The 21,721-nt window shown below is 41.8% G+C and overlaps 1 protein-coding gene across 4 annotated transcripts in view; it reads left to right on the top strand.

The window, feature by feature from the left end:
* Nucleotides 1–21,721, top strand: part of sp4 (sp4 transcription factor) — a 75,410-nt gene that overhangs the window by 21,700 nt on the left and 31,989 nt on the right. For all 4 annotated transcript variants that reach the window (XM_063043739.1, XM_063043741.1, XM_063043742.1 and 1 more), the window contains exon 4: nucleotides 14,998–15,235. In XM_063043739.1, the coding sequence (XP_062899809.1) occupies nucleotides 14,998–15,235 (238 nt within the window). The remainder of the gene's footprint in view (nucleotides 1–14,997; nucleotides 15,236–21,721) is intronic.

Raw genomic sequence — 21,721 nt, 5'->3', positions numbered from 1 at the left:
TCTGCATGTCAGGAATTTGTGTGATTTTTTTTCTCTCTCTCTGACTGCTGCAGTGTTGCACTTTTCAAGGTGTCTGGCTGCAGTGCGCTGATTTCCTGCCATTTCCCAGAAGAAATGCTAGAAAATCTGTCAGTTTACACTCTGTTCATTTTGATCAAGAGGAACTTGCAAGGAATAGAGGAGGCTTTCTGGTGGTCTGTATTTTAAAAACTGAGGTAAATTAAATGCATTTCATTGTTTTTAAGTGGCTTCAATATTGTGGTTAAACTTTACCCTTGCAGTTATGGATATTCACAAACATTGATACTCAGATGGATTTGATAGCAACTTAAGCTTGGTGATGTGGCATAACCAGCCATACATGGTAGTATTTCCTATCTGTCACCAGCATACAGGGCCTTGCCAAACACATAGGAATCTAATTCATTTTGGAATTGACTTTAAAATAAAAACTCTTGCCCTATACGCAGACCTTGAAAACAAGTTCTATTTCAATTTATGGTCATTCAACAATATGCATGTATACCGCCAAACAAAAAAAAATGTTCCTCCAGACCAAGGTGTACAACACAGTTGCTTCATATGTGATGAGATTTGGGTAGTGACAGAGAGTTCAGTAGTCTTACTGCTGAGGGGAAGAAGCTGTTGGCTTTTCTAACAGTTCTTGTCCTAATGCTTTGGTACCTTCCTGCCTGATGGTGGTGGGTCAAAGAGATTGTGGGGCAGATGAGAGGTATCCTTGACAATGCTAAGGGCCCTGCATATGCGCGTTCCTGATAAATAACTGAAGAGGGACCCGAATGATACTCTCAGCAGTCCTTGCAATCCTTTGTAAGGACTTGCTGTCAGATGCCTTGCTATTCCTGTACCAGACGGTGATATAGCTGGTGAGGACACTCTCAATGGAGTGGTTAAAATGGGGGGGGGGGGGTGCAGTAGGAGCCTCGTTCACCTCAATCTCCTCAGGAAGTGGAGACACTGCTGAACTTTTTTGACCAAAGAGGTGGTGTTGAGGGACCAGGTGGGATTGTCCCATATTTGCTAGAGCAGTCATGTAATTACAAAGTGGAACCATGTAATCCTGGTCATCCTGGTCCTTTGGCAGAGGTGGTGGTGGATGTTGGGGGAGTAAATGGAATGTTTTCAGTGTATATGTAGTAGTCTAATGAACTAAGGAGATTTCAATGGTGTCAAATTAGTGAAATTAAGATCAAGTATGAGGTACAGTACAGTGTGCTTCCAGTCATTGCTACTGAGTTTGTATTTCTCAAATCATTGATAGATGTGTTGAAGCAATTAGGTTTAGTTTTGTAAGGATATTTTTCTCTTACTTAAGGGATATATGTAGGTGTCACAATCAAAACAGACATTTATTATACATCCCTAAATGCAACTGAACTGAGGAAGAAGTTAAAGGTTGCGGATCTGCGGTCACACAAGGGTGGTAGATTTGCTTCCCTGAGGGATTTGAGGAGTTGATTATTGACAAACATTAGTGCTATCTGGATCATTATCCTTTCTAAGAGTAAGTAATGCTAGGGGAGCAACTAACTAAACGTAGCCCAAATCACTGACCAGCAACTCATAGGTAATGCTTACCAATCTACCCAGTTCTTCCTCTGCTTGCCTCAGTCCCCATCACCCTATTTCTTTTCCCTTCTCCACCCATCCCATCTGATAATCACCACACCTCCCACTGAATCTCTCTCCCCCACTACCCCCAGCTAACCCCCTCACCTCCCTTGCATGATTCCATGGTCTACCTTCCTTGCCTGTCAGGTTTCTTCATCTTCAACCATTTGTTGCCTCCACCTACCACCTTCTGGCTTCTATCGCTATTTCCACCCACCGCTCCTCCATCTGCCTATCACTTCTGACTGAGAGCCACCTATCACTTGCTAGCTTTTGTTCCAACTTTTCTCTTCATCTTTTTGTACAGGCTATTTATCTTTCAGTCAGATGAAGGGTCTCGACTCATGAATTTCCCTCCACATACGGTGCCTGCTGTGCTGAGATCCTCCAGCGGATAGACAAGGTCTTTATCCCAGGGTGGAATCATCATGTACTAGAAGGCATAGATTTCATGTGAGAGGAGGAAGGTTTAAATAACATGTTAAGACCATAAGATATAGGAGCAGAATTAGGCCATTTGGCCCATCTAGTTTGTTCCACCATTTTATAATGGCTGATCCAATTTTCCACTCGGCTCCAATCTCCTGCCTTTCCCCCTCCCATATCCTTTCATGTCCTGACTAATCAAGAAGCTATCGATCTCTCCCCTAAAAATACCTAAAAACTTGGACTCCATAGCTGCCTGTGGCTAAGAATTCCACAGATTCACCACTCTCTGGCTAAAGAAATCCCTCCTCTCAGTTCTAAAAGGACAACCCTATATTCTGAGGCTGTGTCCTCTGGTCTTAAACTCTCCCACCGTAGGAAATGTCTCCACATCCACTCTACTAAGGTCTTTCACCGTTTGATAGATTTCAATGTGATCACCGCTCATTCTTCTGAATTCTGGTAATGCAGGCCCAGAGCCATCAAGCGCTGTTGATATGGTAAGCTGTTCAGTCCTGGAATAATTTTCGTGAACCTCCTTTGAACCCTCTCCATTTTTAGCATGTAGTTCTAAAATAACGGGCCCAAAACTGCTTACAATACTTCAAGTGTGTCCTCACCAGTGTTTTGTAAAGTCTCAATAGTACCTCCTTGCTTTTGTATTCTTGTCCTCTTGAAATGAATGCTAACATCGCATATGCCTTCCTCACCACCGACTCAACTTGCAAATTAACCTTTGGGGAATCCTGTACGAATACTCCCAAGTCCCTTTGTGGCTAAGATTTTTGTCTTTTCTCTCCATTTAAAAAACAGTCTACACTTTATTTCTTCTACCACAGTGCATGACCATACACTTCCCAACACTGCATTCCATCTGTCACTTCTTAACCCATTCTCCTAATCTGTAGCCTCTCTAATTCATCAAAACCATTTGCCCCTCCACCTATGTTAGTATCGCCTGCAAACTTTGCAGCAAAGCCATCAATTCCATCATCTAAATCATTGACATATAAGGTAAAAAGAATCAGTCCCAACACACCCCGTGGGACACTATTAGTCATTGGCAGCCAACCAGAAAAGGCTCCCGTTCTTCCCACTCTTTGCCTCCTGTCAATCAGCCACTGCTTTATCCATGGTAGAATCTTTCCTGTAGTACCGTGGGCTCATAGTTTGTTTAGCAACCTTGTGGTATTTTTGTTTTGTTACTCAGAAACTGGTAAGTGTTTGGAATGCTTTGAACCAGATTCCAGCAACTGCAGACTCAATGTCCCAATATCATTTTCCATCCCTAATTGTTTGTAGCACCTCTATGTTGGCCTTCAGTGGCTTGTGGATAAGTGCACCTCGACTCCATGGAACCTCAGCATACCCAGAGTGGAGACAGAAGAGACTGGAGATGCTGCAAGTCTGGAGCAACACTCAAACCACTGGAGGAACTTTGCAGATCAGAAAGCATCAATGGAGGAAACAGGCAGTCGATGTTTTGAGTCGAGACCCTCAGTCTTGGAAAGGTCCTGACTGGAAACATTAACGTATTGACCAACATACACAATCTCTTGCCGCCTTAATAGATACTCTGTTTTGTTGTTGCGTGCACCAAACTGGATGACCTTGCCTTTTACCACTTAATAAGTTTTATCCACCATATTCTTGCACACTTGCTCACTATGTCCGTAAGACCATAAGCCAAAGGGGCAAAATTAGGCCACTAAGCCCAATGAGTCCTCTCTGCCATTTCATCTGGCTGATCCCAGAATCCATTCAATGCCATGCACCTGCCCTCTCACCATATCTCTTGATTCTCCGATCAATCAGGAATCTATCACCTGCTTTAAATCTACCCACTGCCTCCACCACAGTCTGCGGCAGAGTGTTCCACAGATTCACCACTCTTTGGCTTAAAAAAATCCCTCCTTACTTACATTTTAAAAGATTGTCCCTCAGTTTTGAGACTTTGCTCTCTAGTTCTGGATACCCCCACCAGAGGAAACATCCTCTCCAAATCCACCCTATCTAGTCCTTTCAACATTTTGTAGGTTTCAATGAGATCCCCTTGTATTCTTCTAAATTCCAGTGAGTACAGGCCCAAAGCTGCCAAGTGGTCCTCATATGTTAACCCCTTCATTCCTGGAATCTTCCTTGAGAACCTTCTCTGGACTCTCTCCAATAACAATACATCCTTTCTGAGATGAGGGGCCAAAAACTGTTGCCAGCCCTCCAAGTGCGGCGTGACTATTGTCTGATAAAGCTTCAACATTATCTCCTTGTTTTGATATTCTATTCCCCTTGAAGCAAGTGCGCATGTCCATGCCTTAATGCAATTTTACATTTTCCTCAAGTTCCAGTCCCCCTCCCTTGTTCAGTATCATAAGGAAACATGGAAATATTATATTTTGTGCCATTAGACAAATCAACCTAGATGTCCAGGCATTAGGCATCCCAATAAGTCAGCTAACTATCTTTGAAATAACGCAGGAAACATGTAGTGGCAGGATCCTTGTATTAGTTGTTTTGAAATGCTAGTTAGAAAATAATTGATTATAAATGGTTAACCAAAATATTTTATATTTAATGTTGGCCTAAACAGCAAACACAGATTAGGTAAGGAATCTGTTCTGGCCATTTGTTTTTTGAGGAAGTAACATCCCAAGAGGATTGTGCAAAGCTTTGATGTTTCTGACAGAAGAATTGCAAATGCTGGGAACACTCAGTGGTTCTGATGAAGGGTCTTGAACCTGAAATCTTATCTCTTTTTCTCTTCCCACAGATCATGTCCAATCAGCTGAAAGTTTTGGCTTTTTCTGTTGTTGTTTCACATTTCAAGAGTAGGAAGTTTGTTTCATTCCCAAAAGATTTCATTGGAATTCAACAAAAAAAAAACCTCTAACCAAGTGTAAAGCAGAGTAAAGGAAAAGGGACATGAGTGTCCTAGGGACATAGCCCAACTTGTCCAAATTGATTGTGCCAGCTAGTGCCATTGTCCTTCATTGGGCATATAACACTCTGAACCCCTCCTATTCATCTACTTAGCAAGATGGCTAACGTGCCCACCTCAGCCACTATTTCCAGCAGCTCATTCCAAATCTTCACCACGCATTGCATGAAGGAGCTGCCTCTGATGTTCCTTTTAAATCTTCTCTGATCTTAAACCTATGCCCTTGCTTTTTTAACACACCCTCCCTGGGGGTGGGGGGGGGGGGAGGCCATGCTTTCACCATGTCACTGGCCCTCATGATCTTGCATACTTTTATCAAGTCATCCTTCCTATGTTCCAGGGAACAAAATCCTACTGTACATGTCCTCTTGTAAGTCAGGTCCCCAAGTCTAGGCAACATCCTAGATGCTTTCTTTACTGTATCCTTTCAAGTGACCAAAAATGTACACTATACTCCAAGTGTGGCCTCACCAATGTTTTTTGCAATGTAACTTCACAACTCCTATACCCAGAGTCCTGATTGATGAAGGCCAGTGTGCCTTCTGCGCCACCCTGTTCAACCTATGATGTGCTACTTTTACTTGCAAACCTAGGTCCTTCCGCTCCATAACACTCCTCAAAGCCCTTCCAGTCACTGGTTTGATCTGCTAAAGTGCAAAACCTCACATTAATCTGAATTGAAAGCCATTGGCCAATTCTCAACACGCATACCTAGCTGATCAAGACCCTCCTGTGATTTTGCTCCAATTTATTTTTTCCTTTGTTCCTTTTCTTACAATCTCAGCCACTCAACAAGATCCCAATTAATATTTCCAAAATTTGCTCTGCCCAATTTTAGGACCCTGAACTGTGAACTGATTGTACCCTTCTCTATTACTAGTTTAAAACTAATAGAATTATGGTCAGTGGACCCAAAGTACTTGTCAACGGCGATTTCAGTCACTTGCCCGAACCCGCTTCCCAGGGGAGATTGTGTTGCATCCTCTTCAGTGGTTCCCTCTACAAATTGATAAAAGGAATTATTCTTAAAACACATTTCTAAAATTCCACTCTATCCAAGCCTTATACACTTTGGCCCAGTCAATATTATGAAAATTAAAATCTCCCACTACTACTACCCATTATGTTTAAAACGAACTGCAACCCCTCTGCATATCTTCTCTACCAATTCCCATTGAGTATTGGTGGATCATATAATACAATCCCTTCAGAATGATCATCCCTTTGTTTCTAATCCATTTGGCCTCAGTGGAAGATCCACCCCAAGAATATCCTCTCTAATAACTGTTGTTATGTCCTCTTTCATCAGGAAGTCCACTACCCCTCTTTTCTTTCCTGAGTGTCTGTCATGCCTGTAACATCTGTATCCTGAAACACAAGGCCAGTCCTGCCCTTCCCTCAGCCATGTTTCTATTATGGCCATGATATTCCAGTTGCCAGAGCCAATGTGTACCCTGAGTTCATCTGCCTAGCCTATCAAGCCTCTTGCATTGAAATAAATGCAGTTTGAGCCAATGGCCTATCCTCTCCCTTTACTGTGCTCATGTTTGCCTCTCTTGGCTAGAGAATTATCCCCTGATTACTTACCAGCTACTCCCCTGCTCGCCACTGCACCCCCTCCCCGTGTGATGTGGGGAAATTTGAGAAGCTTGTAGGTAGAATTACTATTGAAATTGCTACGTTTTAGGTCAAGCTTTATAGCTTTCAGAAGCACATTCCACGGAAAGAAATGTGGAAATTTGTTAGCTCAGCATTTATTATACAGGTGATGAGGACAGCGCTGCTGAGCATGAAACAGATTAATTGAATACTTTGCATGTTATATGACCAGCTCTTGCTCTGCAGCAGGGGTGCCCAGCCTAGGGTCCACAGACCTCTCAGTTAATGGGAGGGGTCCATGGCCATAAAAAGGGTTGGGAAACCCTCCTCTACAGAGACACTAATACATGGACGGCTTGAACTGTCCAAGTTATTTCTCGTGCAGGATGAAGGAATAGTTAAAACATCAATGAATTGTAGTAGTCAGAAAATTAAGAAGTGAATTTCCAGTAGAGCACGGTGGATCAATGATCTATAGAACTCAAATTTCCAATACAAAGCAGTGGTTCTTCAAGCCTGAAGGCATGTTCTAGAAGATGGTTTTCAATTCCAGTCCAGAGGAACAGTTGTACTTGTGCAGCAATGTTTCACATTATTCAGGATGGCACCTTCACATGACTGACTTGCTTTGTTACACTAACAGGCATAATTATTTTATGCATAACAAGAGGGTAGTGAATTTATAATCTCCTTGTTTCTGAATGGAGCTTTGGTAATAACTTGCTTTTCTTTTTGAATGATGTTTTACTTTTTGAAGAACATATGGACTGTATATACACTCATTGGCCACTTTATTAGGAACACCAGTACACCCTCACGTAATGCAAATATCTAATCAGCCGATCATGTGGGAGCAACTCAATGCATGAAAGTATTCAGACATGGTCAAATGGTTCAGTTGTTCAGACCAGATATCAGAATGGGAAAGAAATGTGATCTAGATGACGTTGACTGTAGAATGATTATTAGTGACTGACGTAGTTTTTGTATCTCAGAAACTGCTGATCTCTTGGGATTTTTACACACAGCAGTCTCTAGAGATTACAGAGAATAGTGCAAAAAAAAAAAAATCCAGTGAGCAGCAGCCCTGTGGGCAAGAATTTTTTTTTATTATTACTTTTTTTTTGCCTGTGGGCAAGAATGCCTTGTTTAATGAGAGGTCAGAGGAGAACTTGCCAGACTGGTTCAAGCTGACAGGAAGGCGACAGTAACTCAAGTAATCACCCATTACAGTAGTGGTGTGCAGGAGAGCATCTCGGAATGCACAGCACATCGAACCTTGAAGTGGAAGGGCTACAGCAGCAGCAGATCAGAAACGTACACTCAGTGGTCACTTTATTAGGTACAGGTACTATCTAATAAAGTGGCCACTGAGAGTGATTTGCATGAAAATTGTTAAGTACAGATGACCCTCATGTTACAGATCCACCTTTACAGAATTCACAAAAGCAAAATAAACTTTGCATGCCCAGAATTATGTGGGGGGGGGAGAGTAATTAAATTCAACTTAGAGCTTTGTTTCAACTCATGATAAATTATGATGTTGACAAGATTATAGCACCACCCCACCCCCAGGTAATGCAGCGTTTCATCACTAGGAACCCTAGAATATAGTGTTTTCACTTTTTAGGCAATTGATTATTTCTCAATTTGGCAGCAATTGATTGGGATTTTAGTTTCTGCATAGTTGGGTTGGGAAGGGTTCTCTCAATCTGACATGTAATGTTTGGAAGCATACACAACTGGAGCTTGCCATAATGCTTATTGTCGTCAGTAAATTGTTTGATAGCATTCATTGTCTCGAATAGATTCACTTACGTACAAAGGATGATTATTTGAGCCAAGCTTAGGTCTATAATTTTGAGTTTAAATTCTGGGAAGCCAATAATACTACAGCATGAAAAGTGACCCTCCACACACGATCTTTGCAATAACAGCATTTCATGCATTATTGAAGTGCAGTAAATTATGTGAAAATTAGCATTTATGTGGTCAATACAATTTAAACTGGGCTACTAAATGAAGTTGTGTCCATTTTGGTGCAAGTTGTAAATGTTAATTACTGCTAGTCCAAGTCCTCTCCAGATCAATATTCTGGGGTTCTGTTGATCTAGATGTGACTGAGCAGGAAGGATTGAAGGAGGAGGGGGTGACGATGCTAATCAAAGAAAATATCATGGCAGTGCTCCATCAGGATGGACCGGAGAACTTGACTAGTGAGGCATTATAGGTGGAACTGAGAAATAAGAAAGGTATAACCGCATTAATGGGACTATATTGCAGATACCAACTGTCCTCAGGATTTAGAAGAACAAATTTGTAAAGCTATTGCAGGCAGTTGCAAGAAACACAAGGTTGTTATAGTAAACAAGAGGAATTCCGCAGATGCTGCAAATCTCTTACTAACTCTTCCTTCAGTTAGTCCTGATGAAGGGTCTCGGCCTGAAACGTCGACTGTACCTCTTCCTAGAGATGCTGCCAGGTTTTTATAGTGGATGATTTTCACTTTCCACATAATGACTGGGGCTCCCATACTGAAAAAGGAATAGATAGGATTGAGTTTGTCAAATGTGTTCAGCGAATTTCCTTCATCAGGACGTAGAAGTTCCAACAAGAGAGCAGGCGATACTGGATCTGCTATTAAGGAATGAGATGGCAGGTGAAAGAAGTTTGTGTAGGGGAACGCACTTGCATCCAGTGACCACAGTGCTTCAAAGTAAATATGTAAAAAGATAGGAGTGGTCCGTCGGTGAGATTTGGCAAGTGTGGATTGGGACAGGCTGTTTTCTGGCAAAGGTGCACTTGGAAAGTGGGAGGCCTTCAAATATGAAATTTTGAGAGTACAAAGCTTGTATGTGCCTGTCAGAATAAAAGATAAACTGGTGTAGGGAACCTTGGTTTTCAAGAGATATTGAGGCCCTGATTTAAAAAAAAAATGAGGTGCGTAACAGGTATAGGCAGGTAGGTACAAATGAGGTGCTTACGGAGTACAAGAAATGCAAAGAACACTTAAGAAAAAGTTCAGCAAGGCTAAAAGAAGGCATGCTCTAGCAGACAAGATGAAGGGGAATCCCAAGTGATTCTGCAGGTAAGTTAAGAACAAAAGGATTACAAGGGACAAAATTGGTCCTCTGGAAGACCAGAATGGTAATCCGTATGGGGAGCCAAAACAGATTGGGGAGATCTTAAATGAATTGTTTGCATCTGTACTTCCTCAGGAGACATACACAGTACAGAGTCTATAGAAGTGAGGCAAAGCAGCATCATCTTCATGCACCCTGTACAGATTAGAGGAGGAGGTGTTTGCTAATCTGAGGCAAACGAGGGTAGATAAATCCCAAACAACAGGAATTCTGCAGATGCTGGAAATTCAAGCAACACACATCAAAGTTGCTGGTGAACGCAGCAGGCCAGGCAGCATCTATAGGAAGAGGCGCAGTCGACGTTTCAGGCCGAGACCCTTCGTCAGGACTAGTCCTGACGAAGGGTCTCGGCCTGAAACGTCGACTGCGCCTCTTCCTATAGATGCTGCCTGGCCTGCTGCGTTCACCAGCAACTTTGATGTGTGTTGCGTAGATAAATCCCCATGGCCTGTTAAGGTGTTCCCTCGGACTCTATGGGAGAGAAGTGTAGAAATTGCGAGGGCTCTAGCAGAGTTATTTAAAACACCCCTAGTGACAGGAGAGGTACCAGAGGATTGGAGGATAGCTGATGTTGTTCTGCTGTTTTTTTTTTAAAAAAGGCTCTAAACAGAAACCAGAGAATTATAGGCTGGTGAATCTGACACGGTTGTTGGAAAGTTACTGGAAGGTATTCGAAGGGACCAGATATATAAGTATTCGTATAGACATGGACTGATTAAGGATAGTCAGCATGGCTTCATGTGTGGTAGGTCATGTCTAACCAGTCTTTTGAGGAGGTTGCCAGGAAAGTGGGCGAAGGCAAGGCAGTGGATATGGTCTAAATGGACTTTAGTAAGGCATCTGACAAGGTCCCGCATGAGAGGCTGGTCAAGAAGGTTCAGTTGCTCGGCATTCAGGATGAGGTAGTAGAGTGGATTAGACATTTGGCTTTGTGAGAGAAGCCAGAGCGTAGTAGAGGATTGCCTCTCTGACTTACACAGTGAATTGGTAGGGCACTGAGGAGTGTAGCAGAACAAATGGATCTGGGAATACATCTACATAATTCATTGAAAATGGCATCACATTGGCCTTCAACATAACATCCCATCTTCTGTACTCAGTACATTTATGAAGTTGGTGAGGCCTAATTTGGAGTGTTGTGTGCTGTTTTGGTCACCTACCTGCAGGAAAGATGTAAACAAGGTTGAAAGAGTGCAGAGAAAATTTACAAGGATGTTGATGGATCTAGAGGACCTGAGTTATAAGGAATGATTGAATAGGTGAGGAATGCCTTCATTAGATCATAGCAGATTTAGAGATTTGATAGAGGTATACAAAATTATGAGTGGTATGATGGCGTAAATGCAAGCAGGCTTTTTCCATTGAGGATACGTGGGCCTACAATCAGGGATCATGGGTTAAGGATGAAAGGTGAAAACTAAGGGGAACATGAGAGGAAACCTCTTCACTTAGAGGGTTGTGATAGCGTGGAATGAGCTGCCAGAACCAATGGTCCGCACAAGCTCGATTTGTACATTTAGGAGAAGCTTGGATAGGTACATGGATAGTGGCGATACGAAGGACTATGGTCCAGGTGCAGGTCGTTGGGAGCAGGCATTTTAATTGGTTTTGGCATGGACTAGATGGGTTGAAGGGCTTGTTTCTGTGCTTTACTTCTCAGTGACTCCATGATAATAATTGCAGCTGGATGTTTCTTGAATTTAAGGTGTAACAGTTTTACGTGTGCCTCTTCTTAGCTGTCTAGATGAGCTTTTGGGTTAACTAACTGGATAAATGTAGGACAACAGCCCAAGAGTAATTTAATCTGCTGGGAGAAAGAGCATAGTAAAGACTACACTTAGATTTCTTGTGTTGATCAGAATTTGGCAAAGAATTGTGTCATTTCCCAAATGTTTAGTATGAAACTGGTTAATGTTAATCCGTGTGTTGATAGAGACATATTTCTTAAATAGTGTGGGCTGATGGGTATTAATCTTCATGGTAACTCTGAATCTTAGATTTTCACTTTAATAAATTACAGATCCTTCCTCTTTAAACAGATCAGTCAAGGTGTAAAAATAGAGTGGACACAGCAGTGTCTGATTAAACCCTTCAATTCTGACTAAATTGCAGAGGACTATATATAATTACATTGAAATAGCTGCTTCAGGGAACTTTTTTCAGCTCCGAGTACATGTTGTTTATTTCGATAAAACAAATACTGCAGGAGAAGGCAATCTAAAATGAAAGCTGAAATGTACATGCCCTGAACAGGTCAAACAGCTTCTGTGTCAAGAAAAACAGTTAGCATTTAATCTTAATGGCTCTAATGAAAGATCCTTGACTGAAATGTCCATTCTTCATTTCTCCAAGGAGGCTGCTGAGCATCTGCAGTATTTTCTGCTTTCACTCCTAGCATGTAGTATGGAACTCCCAGAATTATTGTTTGCTTTGTTGCATCATGATTGTTGAAACTTTAGTGGTTGCATTTTTGTATGGTCAGATTTGTCAGTTTTCCTGATCATATGTTGCACTTCATTAAACAATTAAATAAACTTTAGTGAGGCTGAAATGGCACTGTAGCCCACACACACAAAGTCTAGTCATACTATCAGGTGTCATAAAGTAAATGCTCATTAGGCTAAGATTCAATTAGATTGGGTCATAATTTTGATGTTAAATTAATTTCATGTTTAATATGCTTGAGTTTTATGAAGGTATAAATTGCCCAACACTGTTTAGGAAGAGCTATCATCTGAATTTAAATTGTCACACCAATGATACCTTGGCCCCTAAATGCATATTGCACATTCAGTGCCCATCAAAATTGCCACAAAATTTTCAAATCAGAATCTGGTTTATTATAACTGAAATGTGTCACGAGGTTTGTTGTTTTGCAACGGCAGAAGAGTACAAGAGATAAAAGATTATGATATATTACAAAGATAAATAAATAGCACAGAAACTAGATGGACCATTAGGAAATGTGATGGTGGAGGGGAGGCACAAGGACTAGATGGTCTATTAGCAAATCTGGTAGAGGGGAAAAAACTGTTCTTAAACCTTTGAATGTGTTTTACCTTGAAATTTGCGAGCGTTTGACAGACTAAATCTCCCCAAACTTCTAATAAAGTATAGCTGCTAGAGTGCCTTGCTCATGATTCAATCAATGTTCAATTAATTCATCAATATTCTAAGATGCTAGCACCTGGAGAAGCTGCTCATCCATTCCACCGCTGACCCCATAAATGAAAATGGTGTATGTTCTCCTGACTTCTCCTTCCTGAAGTTGACAATCAGTTCCTTGGTTTTGCCAAGTGCAAGGTTGATGTTGCAAACACATCTCAACTAGCTGATCTGTCTCGCACCTGTACGCTGCGTTATGACTATCTTGAGATTCTGCCAGCAATAGTGACGTTATTGGCAAATTTATAGATGGTGTTTATCCAGCCACAGTCGTGAGTATAGAGAGCAGAACGATGGGCTAAGCACGCACCTTTGAGGTGTGCCTATGTTGATTGTCATTGAGGATGAGATGTTATTACCAATCTGCACTAACTATGGTCTCCTGATAGGAAGTCGAGGAACCAGTTGCAAAAGGAGGTGTAGAGGCTCAGTTTTTGAAGCTTGTTGATTAGTAGTGAGGGGATGATGGTGTTGAATGCTGTTATGTATTCAGTAAACAGTCTAACATATGTTTTGTCATTGCCCAGAGGCTCCAAAGTGAGTGAGATTGCTTCTGCTGTAGATTTGTTGTTGCAGTAGGAACATTGCAGCAGATTCAAGCCATTGCTCAGTCAGGAGTTATACTACCCATGACCATTCTCCCAAAGCATTTTAGCGTAGTAAAGGTGAGTGCTATCAGGTGATGGTCATTGGAGGGAGTTCGTCCTGCTTTTCCTGGTTTGATGCCCTTTTGAACAGGTGGGAATGTCCGACTGCAGCAGTGAGAGACTGAGGATGTCCAGTTGGTTGGCACAGGTATTCATTGCCCTTCCAGGTACACCATCAGGGCCTGATGCCTTGCAAGGGTTCACCCTCTTGAAAGATGTTCTGACGTCAGCCTTCAAGACAGGGCCGTCAAATGCTGTAGGAATTCACACAGGCATAATGTTATTCTCCTTTTCAGAGTTTGCATATAGGCTTTGAGCTCATGGAGGAATGGAGAACCCCTGCCATCTATGCTATTAGGTTTCACTTTATAGGAAGGAATGGCAGGCTAACCCTGCCATAGATATCACACGTCTGATTTTTGTCTCTAACTTCACATGGAATTGTCTTTTCGCTCTTAGTATATCCTTGTAGAGGTCGTAGCTGGACTAATGTAGGGGTTGGATCACCACTTTTTAATGCCAAAGATCTAGCCCGCAGCAGACTGTTCATCCAGCGCTTCTGGTTTGGGAAGATTCAGTATGTTCTTCAAGGCACACACTCGTTCAGGCAGGAACTGAAGTTGGTGATGGTTGTTGCATCTTCATTCAAATCCAAAGATTAATCCCTTTTATATGGTTCAGTCCACTATTGGCCAAGTATTTCTGTTGCAAATCTTTAAAGATAATTGTGTTTGTACAATATCAAATAATCTTTCTAAACCAGAAAGACAGCTTCTTTAATAAGTGGCTGTGTGGGACTGTAATTTGAAAATTACATTTTTAAAGCTGTCATTTAATTTTCCATCTTGCATCTCATTGATAATACAGACATGCTGTTGGTCTCATAATTCATTCATGCCCCAGCAACCCCATTTTCATTGCCACATTCCATGTGTGCCTTTCTTTCAACTTGTAAAGCAATGTATATTTGTGCTGCATGCCAAGGGAAAAGCAACAACTTTAGTCCAGGTAACTGGGTACTCTCCAGCAAATTTTGTGCAATTGATATTTCGTAAAAGGCTATAGTAGAAAGTTTTAATGGAGAAGTTCAGAGCCTAAAATTGAAGAGTTTTCATTTACATAATCTGGATCTGTCTTATCAAAAATGGCAAAATGGTGTGGTTGTTGCATATTTCAGTAGGGGATAATTTGATTTTTACTGAGGTGGTGGAGCAAAGGCAGGCAGGTAGAATTTTATATTCACTGGTAGAAAAAGCTCTAACATGAATTGCTTTTCTTTAATCTTGTTGGGAAGATCTGAAATTTCTATAAATCTTTACAGTTTGCTTTGTTTGATTAAATGAGATTGCTTAAAAATATAGTGGAAATATAAATAGAAGTGAACATAATAGAATTTTAATTTGCTGAAAATGATGGCCAAAAGAGCTTTATATGTAATACATTTTCACAGGTCAACAGCAGACCCAGGATGGTGGAGATACAAAATGGCATCTAAAAGTACAGCCTACAGCTGTAACTCCAGTCACAGTGGCAGTCGGTGGTCTTTCCAGTGCTGCATTGGGCACTGTTAGCCCTAACAACCTCGCTCAAGTACAGCTCCAGTCATCTAGTGAGCAAGATGTTCAACCCGGAAAAAGATTGAGAAGAGTTGCCTGTTCATGTCCTAACTGCAGAGATGGTGAAGGGAGGTGAGTACTTTCTACTTAGTTCTATGGTGCTTCAATGAAAGTGGTTAGTGTTGACAGGGACATTCCAGATTTCTGTAACCTGCTGAAGAAGTAGAGGCGCAGATGAGATTTCTTGGCTGTAGCATCAACTTGTCTGACCTTCACTTCCCAGAGCCCAAAACAGTCAACCTTCTCACAAATCCATATTTATCACAAGGGCAGTATTTTTAAACACTAAATTTCACTGAAAACTCTCATTTGCAGAATTAGTTTTCATGCTTTTAATAATTTCATTCTTGATAATTACTTGGGTTTCTAACGATGTGGGTTTAATTACTGACATAAAACCTTGCTAGATATGATGGTTGCTCTCCAAGTAATGCTTTTTACTTTGTTTCAGCGGATTAATATATTCTTATTTCTTACCTGTGCATTGAGCAGTACAACTAATCAGTCTTCTGCTGACTGGCTGAGCAAAGACTTCCTAACCTGGGGTCCACAGATGCTTTGCTTAATGGCATTTGTCCGTGGCATAAAAAAAGCTGGGAATACCTGGGCTAAGCCAGGTGATATAGCTGTACTGATTCCTTAAGGGGGCAGTCTTTGCTGGGTAAAATGGAATTTGAAAGTTCAATATTCAACATAACTTTATTATCAAAGCACATGTATATCACTGTATACTACCCTGAGATTAATTTTCCTGCGGGCATTCATAGCAACTACAAAGAAACGCAACGGAATCAATGAAAAACTGCACACAAAGATAGCTAAACAACCAAATTGTGCAAATACTAAAAGAAAAAATAATAATAAGTAAATGAATATTGAAAGCATGAGTCTGAGTCAAAATTACGTCCATCGGTTGTGGAGTCAGCTCAGTGTTGGGGTGTGTGATTTATTGTAGTTGAAGAGCCTGATAGTTGAGGGGTAAAAATTGTTCCTGATGCTGGTGAGGTGGGACCTAAGGCTTCTGTACCTCCTTCCTGATGGCAGCAGCAGGAAAAGAGCATGGCCTCAATAGTAAGGGTCCCTGATGATAGATGCTGCTTTCCTGCCAGAGCACTCCTTGTGGATGTGCTCGATGGTGCAGAGGGCTTTACTTGTGATGGACTGGGCTGTATCAATTACTTTTACTGGGCTTTTCCATTCAAGGGCATTGGTTGCATACCAGGCCATGATACCACCAGAAAGAATACTCACCACTGTACATCTATAGGATTTTGTCAAAGTTTTAGATAACATGAATCTTCGCAAGCTTCTAAGAAAGTAGAGGTGCTGCCGTGCGGCTGCCTTCGTAATGGCAATTACATGCTGGGCCTAGGACAGGTTCTCAAAAATGGTAATGCTGAGGTATTGAAAGTTACTGACCCTCTCCATCTCTGATCCCCTGATGAGGACTCGCTTGTGGGCCTCCAGTTTCCTCCTACGGTAGTCAATAATTGGCTCTTTTGTTTTGCTGGTATTGAGTGGGAGGTTCTTGTTGTGGCACCATTCAGCCAGATTTTCAGTCTCCTTACTGATCCTCACCACCTTTGATTTGGCCAACAACAGTAGAGTTGTCAACAAACTTAATATGGCGTTGGAGTTGTATTCGGCCTTGCAGTCATAAGTAAAGTGAATAGAGTAGGCGGCTAAGCACACAGCCTTGTGGTGCACCTGTGCTGATGGAGATCAGGGAGGAGATGTTGCCCTCAATCTGAACTGACAGGGATCTGCAAGTGAGAAAATCGAGGATTCAGTTGTACGTGGAGGTACTGAGGCTTGGGTCTTGGAGTTTCTTGATTAGTTTTGAGCGGATGATAGTATTGAATTGAGAACTGTAGTCATTGTAAAGCATCCTGATGTATGCATCTTCACTGCCCAGGTGTTCCAGGGTTGAGTGAAGATCCAATGAAATGGCATCTGCATGAGTAGTCATTTGTGTTATCATAGTCAGGTTTATTAATACTGACATATACTGGGACGGCAGGGTGGCTTAATGGTTAGCACAGTGCTTTACAGTACTAGTGACCTGGTTCAATCCTGCTGCTATTTGTAAGGAGTTTGACCGCATGGGTTTCCTCTGGGTGCTCCGGTTTCCACCCATAGTCCAAAGACATATCAGCTGGAAAGTTAATTGGTCATTGTAAATTCTCCCATGATTGGGCTGTGGTTAAATTGGTGGTTGCTGGGCGAGACAGTAAGACTGGAAGGACCTATTTCACGCAGTATCTCAATAAATTGGGAAAAAACATGAAATCTGTTGTTTTGCAATAGCAGTACGATACAAGTGCGATACATAAACAGCAAAATACTATAATAGGAAATATTTTTAAAAGTGCAAAAGAGAGCACTATAGTGAGGTTGTGTTCATAGGTTCATTGACCGTTCAGAAATCCGATGGCGGAGGAAAAGAACCTTTTCCTCAGAGCCTGTGTATGTGTCTTCACGCTCCTTTACCACTTCCCTGCTGGTAGTAATGAGAAGAGGGCATGTCCTGCATGGTGAGAGACCTTAATGATGGATGCCAACTTGGGGCACTGCCTCTTGGAGATATCTTCAATAGTGGGAAAGCTGGTGCTCATGCAGGAGCTGGTTGAGTCGACAAACCTCTGCAGCATTTTTCAACCTGTGCTTTTGGAGCCTCCGTTAAACTGTGATGCAATCTGTTAAAATGTTCTCCACGGTACTTCTATAGAAATTTATTTGAGTCTTTGGTGATGTAATAAAATCTCCTCAAACTCTGAAAGAAGTATAAGTGTCTTTTTTATGATTGCATCAATATGTCGGGCTAGGGATGGATCCTGTGAGATGTCCGCATCAAGGAACGTGAATCTGCTTACTCCTCCTGGTGCTGTACCCGACTGAGTGTTTTTCCGGCATCCACTTCCTGAAGCCCATAGCCATTGTTGAGTGAAAGGTTGATGTTGTGACAGCACTCAACCAGCTGATCTCCCTCACGCCTGTATGCCTCATCATTACCATCTGAGATTCTCCCAAATGCAGTTCTGTCATTGGCAAATTTATAAATGACATTTGAACTGTGCCTGGCCGCAGTCATGAGTGTAGAGGAAGTAAAGCAGTGGTAAGTCTGTATCCTTGCGTGGTGCCTGTGTTGATTGCCAGCGAAGAGGAGATGTTATTTCCATTCAGGTGATGACTTCCCAATGAGGAAGTTATTGGACCTGACTCGTAATGAAACAATCATAAAGAAACAAGTTTTATGCCTCTTTCCTGACTTCTAAAAGAACTTTGGATTAAAACACCAGAATCCAAGTGGCGTAGCTGGCAAACACGATTTAGAACTTGGAACAATCGAAGATAAATGTGGAATTTGCGGTGCTTAAACAAAAGGGGTAAGAACTTCCTCTTGTTTTCCCATTTGCCTGAGAGAAAAATTCTGGCTTCTGCATCATTGGTCAGGAGTTGGGAGTGAGGGACTGCTCTGTTGCTATTTTTAAAAACAGATCTGTAAAAAAAACACAACCTGGTAGAGCCATGGGAGAGTGCGGATTAAATACACAAGCCAGTAGAACCTAAAAATTAAGTAGTACAAGCAGTTGAGCACATAATTGATTTACTTGTTTGTTTATTTATTATTATTTTTTATTTTAATTATTGTTATTTTTTTCTCTCTACTAGATTATGTATTGCACTGAACTGCTGCTGCTAAGTTAACACATTTCATGTCACATACCAGTGATGATAAATCTGATTCTGATAAAAAGATAAGTGAGCCAATGGAGTGTGTGAGAAAACTTTAAGTATATGTAAGCTAGCAGAGTACGGGGGGTGGGGGGTGGAAGTAATTAAATTTGCCGTGCAAGCCAACCTATTAAAATTTCAGCTGCAAGCTTTTAGTGTTTCAACATTGTGGTCAAAATAATTAAAAATGCTTATGAATTTTGATCAAATCAAAACAATGGCCAAAGCTCTTATCTAAATGAAACATTTCAGTTTGATAAAATTGTTGAACATGTCCAGACGAAATATACCTTCAGTGTTGAATCCAATGAAGTGTCCCTTGCATGATATTTTGAAGGTATGGACATGTCCAGGAAATGACTGCTACTGGTTTAGAGAAAAGACTGCGTGGTCAGTTTGATCAAATGTGAGAGTGACTGGAAGAGTTAATGGGACAAGTAAAATCTTCTACTATTCAAAAGAAATCACAAAACTTGTGATGAACTACGAAAACCGTATGATAGAGGCAGTAAAAAGCCTAAAGAGCAAATATTTGCATTAACTGAAGAAGTGAAACATGATAAAATCAATGTGCATTGTATAAAGCTTCAAAGCAAACAAACAAGAAAGCACAACCATGACTTCAAATGGGCAGTCCTGCTAGTAGTGCTTCGTGACTTTACTACTGGTGGTCCGTCCTGGGAAAAACCTGTTTCTGAAGCTCCGCCCAATGGTCCACATCAAACAGTCTCTTTATACAGTGCCACCATCCGAACTCCAGAGAACTACAGCCTATAGCAGACAGGCTCCAGAGACTGCGCCACCATCTGAACACTGAGGAATTACAGATGGACATGACATGGACTCTACAGCGGCATCTAGTGACTCGCGGTGAGGATGACAGTGATGAAACAATAAAATTGACAGCTATGTCATAGCTTGCTCCAATAAAGACCAAGGGAGTGAAAAGATACAGGACTGAAGATGAAACCATTGTTAATTATTGATGAGCTAGTGGCAGATCCTTCAACTATTGCTTAACCACTCAACGCTCTGCTAAAAGACAGCAACTGCTCAGACAATCCTGCGATGACATTGGACAAACGGGAAGAAAACTGGACCAGGCAACATGAGCATCAGCTAGTGTGCAGATGGCATGACCTACGCTCACTAGTGTCAGCTCATAAAGACGAAGAATGACACCATTTCAACTGGACAGCAGCAAGGGTCTTGACTCAAACAAGAACACGAAAAGAACGAGAATTTCTCAAAGCATGGTTCTCAATAGAAGGAACCATCAACAAACACATCGACATAGATCTGGTATGTGAACCATTATGGAGAAAAGAGAAACAACAACATAAACAATCGGACCTAGACAGCGAAGCAGACACTTCCAACAGACCTCCCTTGAAGACAGCCAACCAGATCACGATGTCTAATTAATATCTATTCAGATCCCGGATGAATATATAAGCCAGCATTCTGAGGAGACGATGTCCTCAATTGTGCACTGATGATAGCTTCTCAATTGGAACGGAAATGCCTGCAAACATCTTGCCAAGCTTGGCGATCAGCCAGACTTCCAAATAGCCAACCCGAGCTACTGATATTCCACAATATTTCAAATAAACATAGGCTCTTTCTCATCACAGTCTGCTTATTTTCCATTACCACACTCTCGGCTATTATTATCATTATCATCACTTGCTCTGTCTCTTGGTAGAGCACACGTCTGGCATTTTAGTCTTCTTGAGAGGACACACAAGACTTGTAGCCTGGTTTGCTGACAATGGTAGCAAATAAAAGACATAGATGTGAGTACCAAAGTTTTTTAACGCTCATTTCTCCCAGCCCCATTCTGTAGAGTTACCTGAGGGTCCCTTGGAGCATTAGAGTCTCTGTTGCTTTGGAGTGATGGCACAACCTTGCGGGCATTGAAGTACTGCAGTGCCAGTCGGAACACAGTGTGTCCATCTGCTGGCTCGTGCTCTCAGACCTGTGTTCTGGTGTCTGGAGGAAGAAGCCACAGCAGCTGCTCCAGAACAATGGCATCACCAATTTCCTCCCTGGACTTCTGTTCTGCTCAAATCCATCAGCCATAGAGACCCCTCATCCCAGTGGGTGACCACCCCTGGTGGGAGAGTACTGGAATGGAATTGTTGGCAATAGGTTTCTGCTGAGATATCAAATTTAGCCAGCAGTGTCTCCTTCAGGTCAGGATAGTTTTTGGACCTCTTTTCATCCATTGCAGCATAGGCTTCAAGAGCTGTACACGTCAGTGGTGGCACTAGCTGGCAGGCCAACTTCTCCTCTGGCCATTGCCGTATCCAGGCCATCCTCTTGAACCCTTAGGAGTTAGTTCACAATATCGTCACCTTGCTGATAGGAAGGCATTTTGGGACTCTTCCCTGGCTTTGGAATTCCTTCCAAAAAGCATCATCTCTCCTTTGCTGAACAGATTTTCCAAGAAGGGTTCGGAGGTAGTGCCTGTTTCTGGCCTGTCTTTGTCCCTGGGTTGAAGTTCTTCCTCCTCTGAGATCACTGTCCCTCAGGCATCTACTTCATTTTTATCCTCAGAGATTTCCAGACTTGGGACCGCAATCCCATTCTTCTCCAGGTTGAACACACCACTTTGTGACTAGCCATCCCACCGCTGCCACACATATTAGATACATGGGTTATGACTGGCACTTAGTGCAAGGCTGTTTATTAGATGCATCGAAAAGCAAACTTTATATTCATGGGATCAATATTCATTTAGGAATCAGATGGTAGAGAGGAAGAAGCTGTTCCTGAAACACTGTGTGTGTGCCTTCAGGCTTCTGTTCCTCCTTCCTCTGT

This window comes from Mobula hypostoma, chromosome 3 (assembly GCF_963921235.1).
Source record: "Mobula hypostoma chromosome 3, sMobHyp1.1, whole genome shotgun sequence".
NCBI classification, from domain to species: domain Eukaryota; kingdom Metazoa; phylum Chordata; class Chondrichthyes; order Myliobatiformes; family Myliobatidae; genus Mobula; species Mobula hypostoma.
Note: the sequence above shows the minus strand (reverse complement) of the source record. Positions and strands in the feature narration are given on the sequence as shown.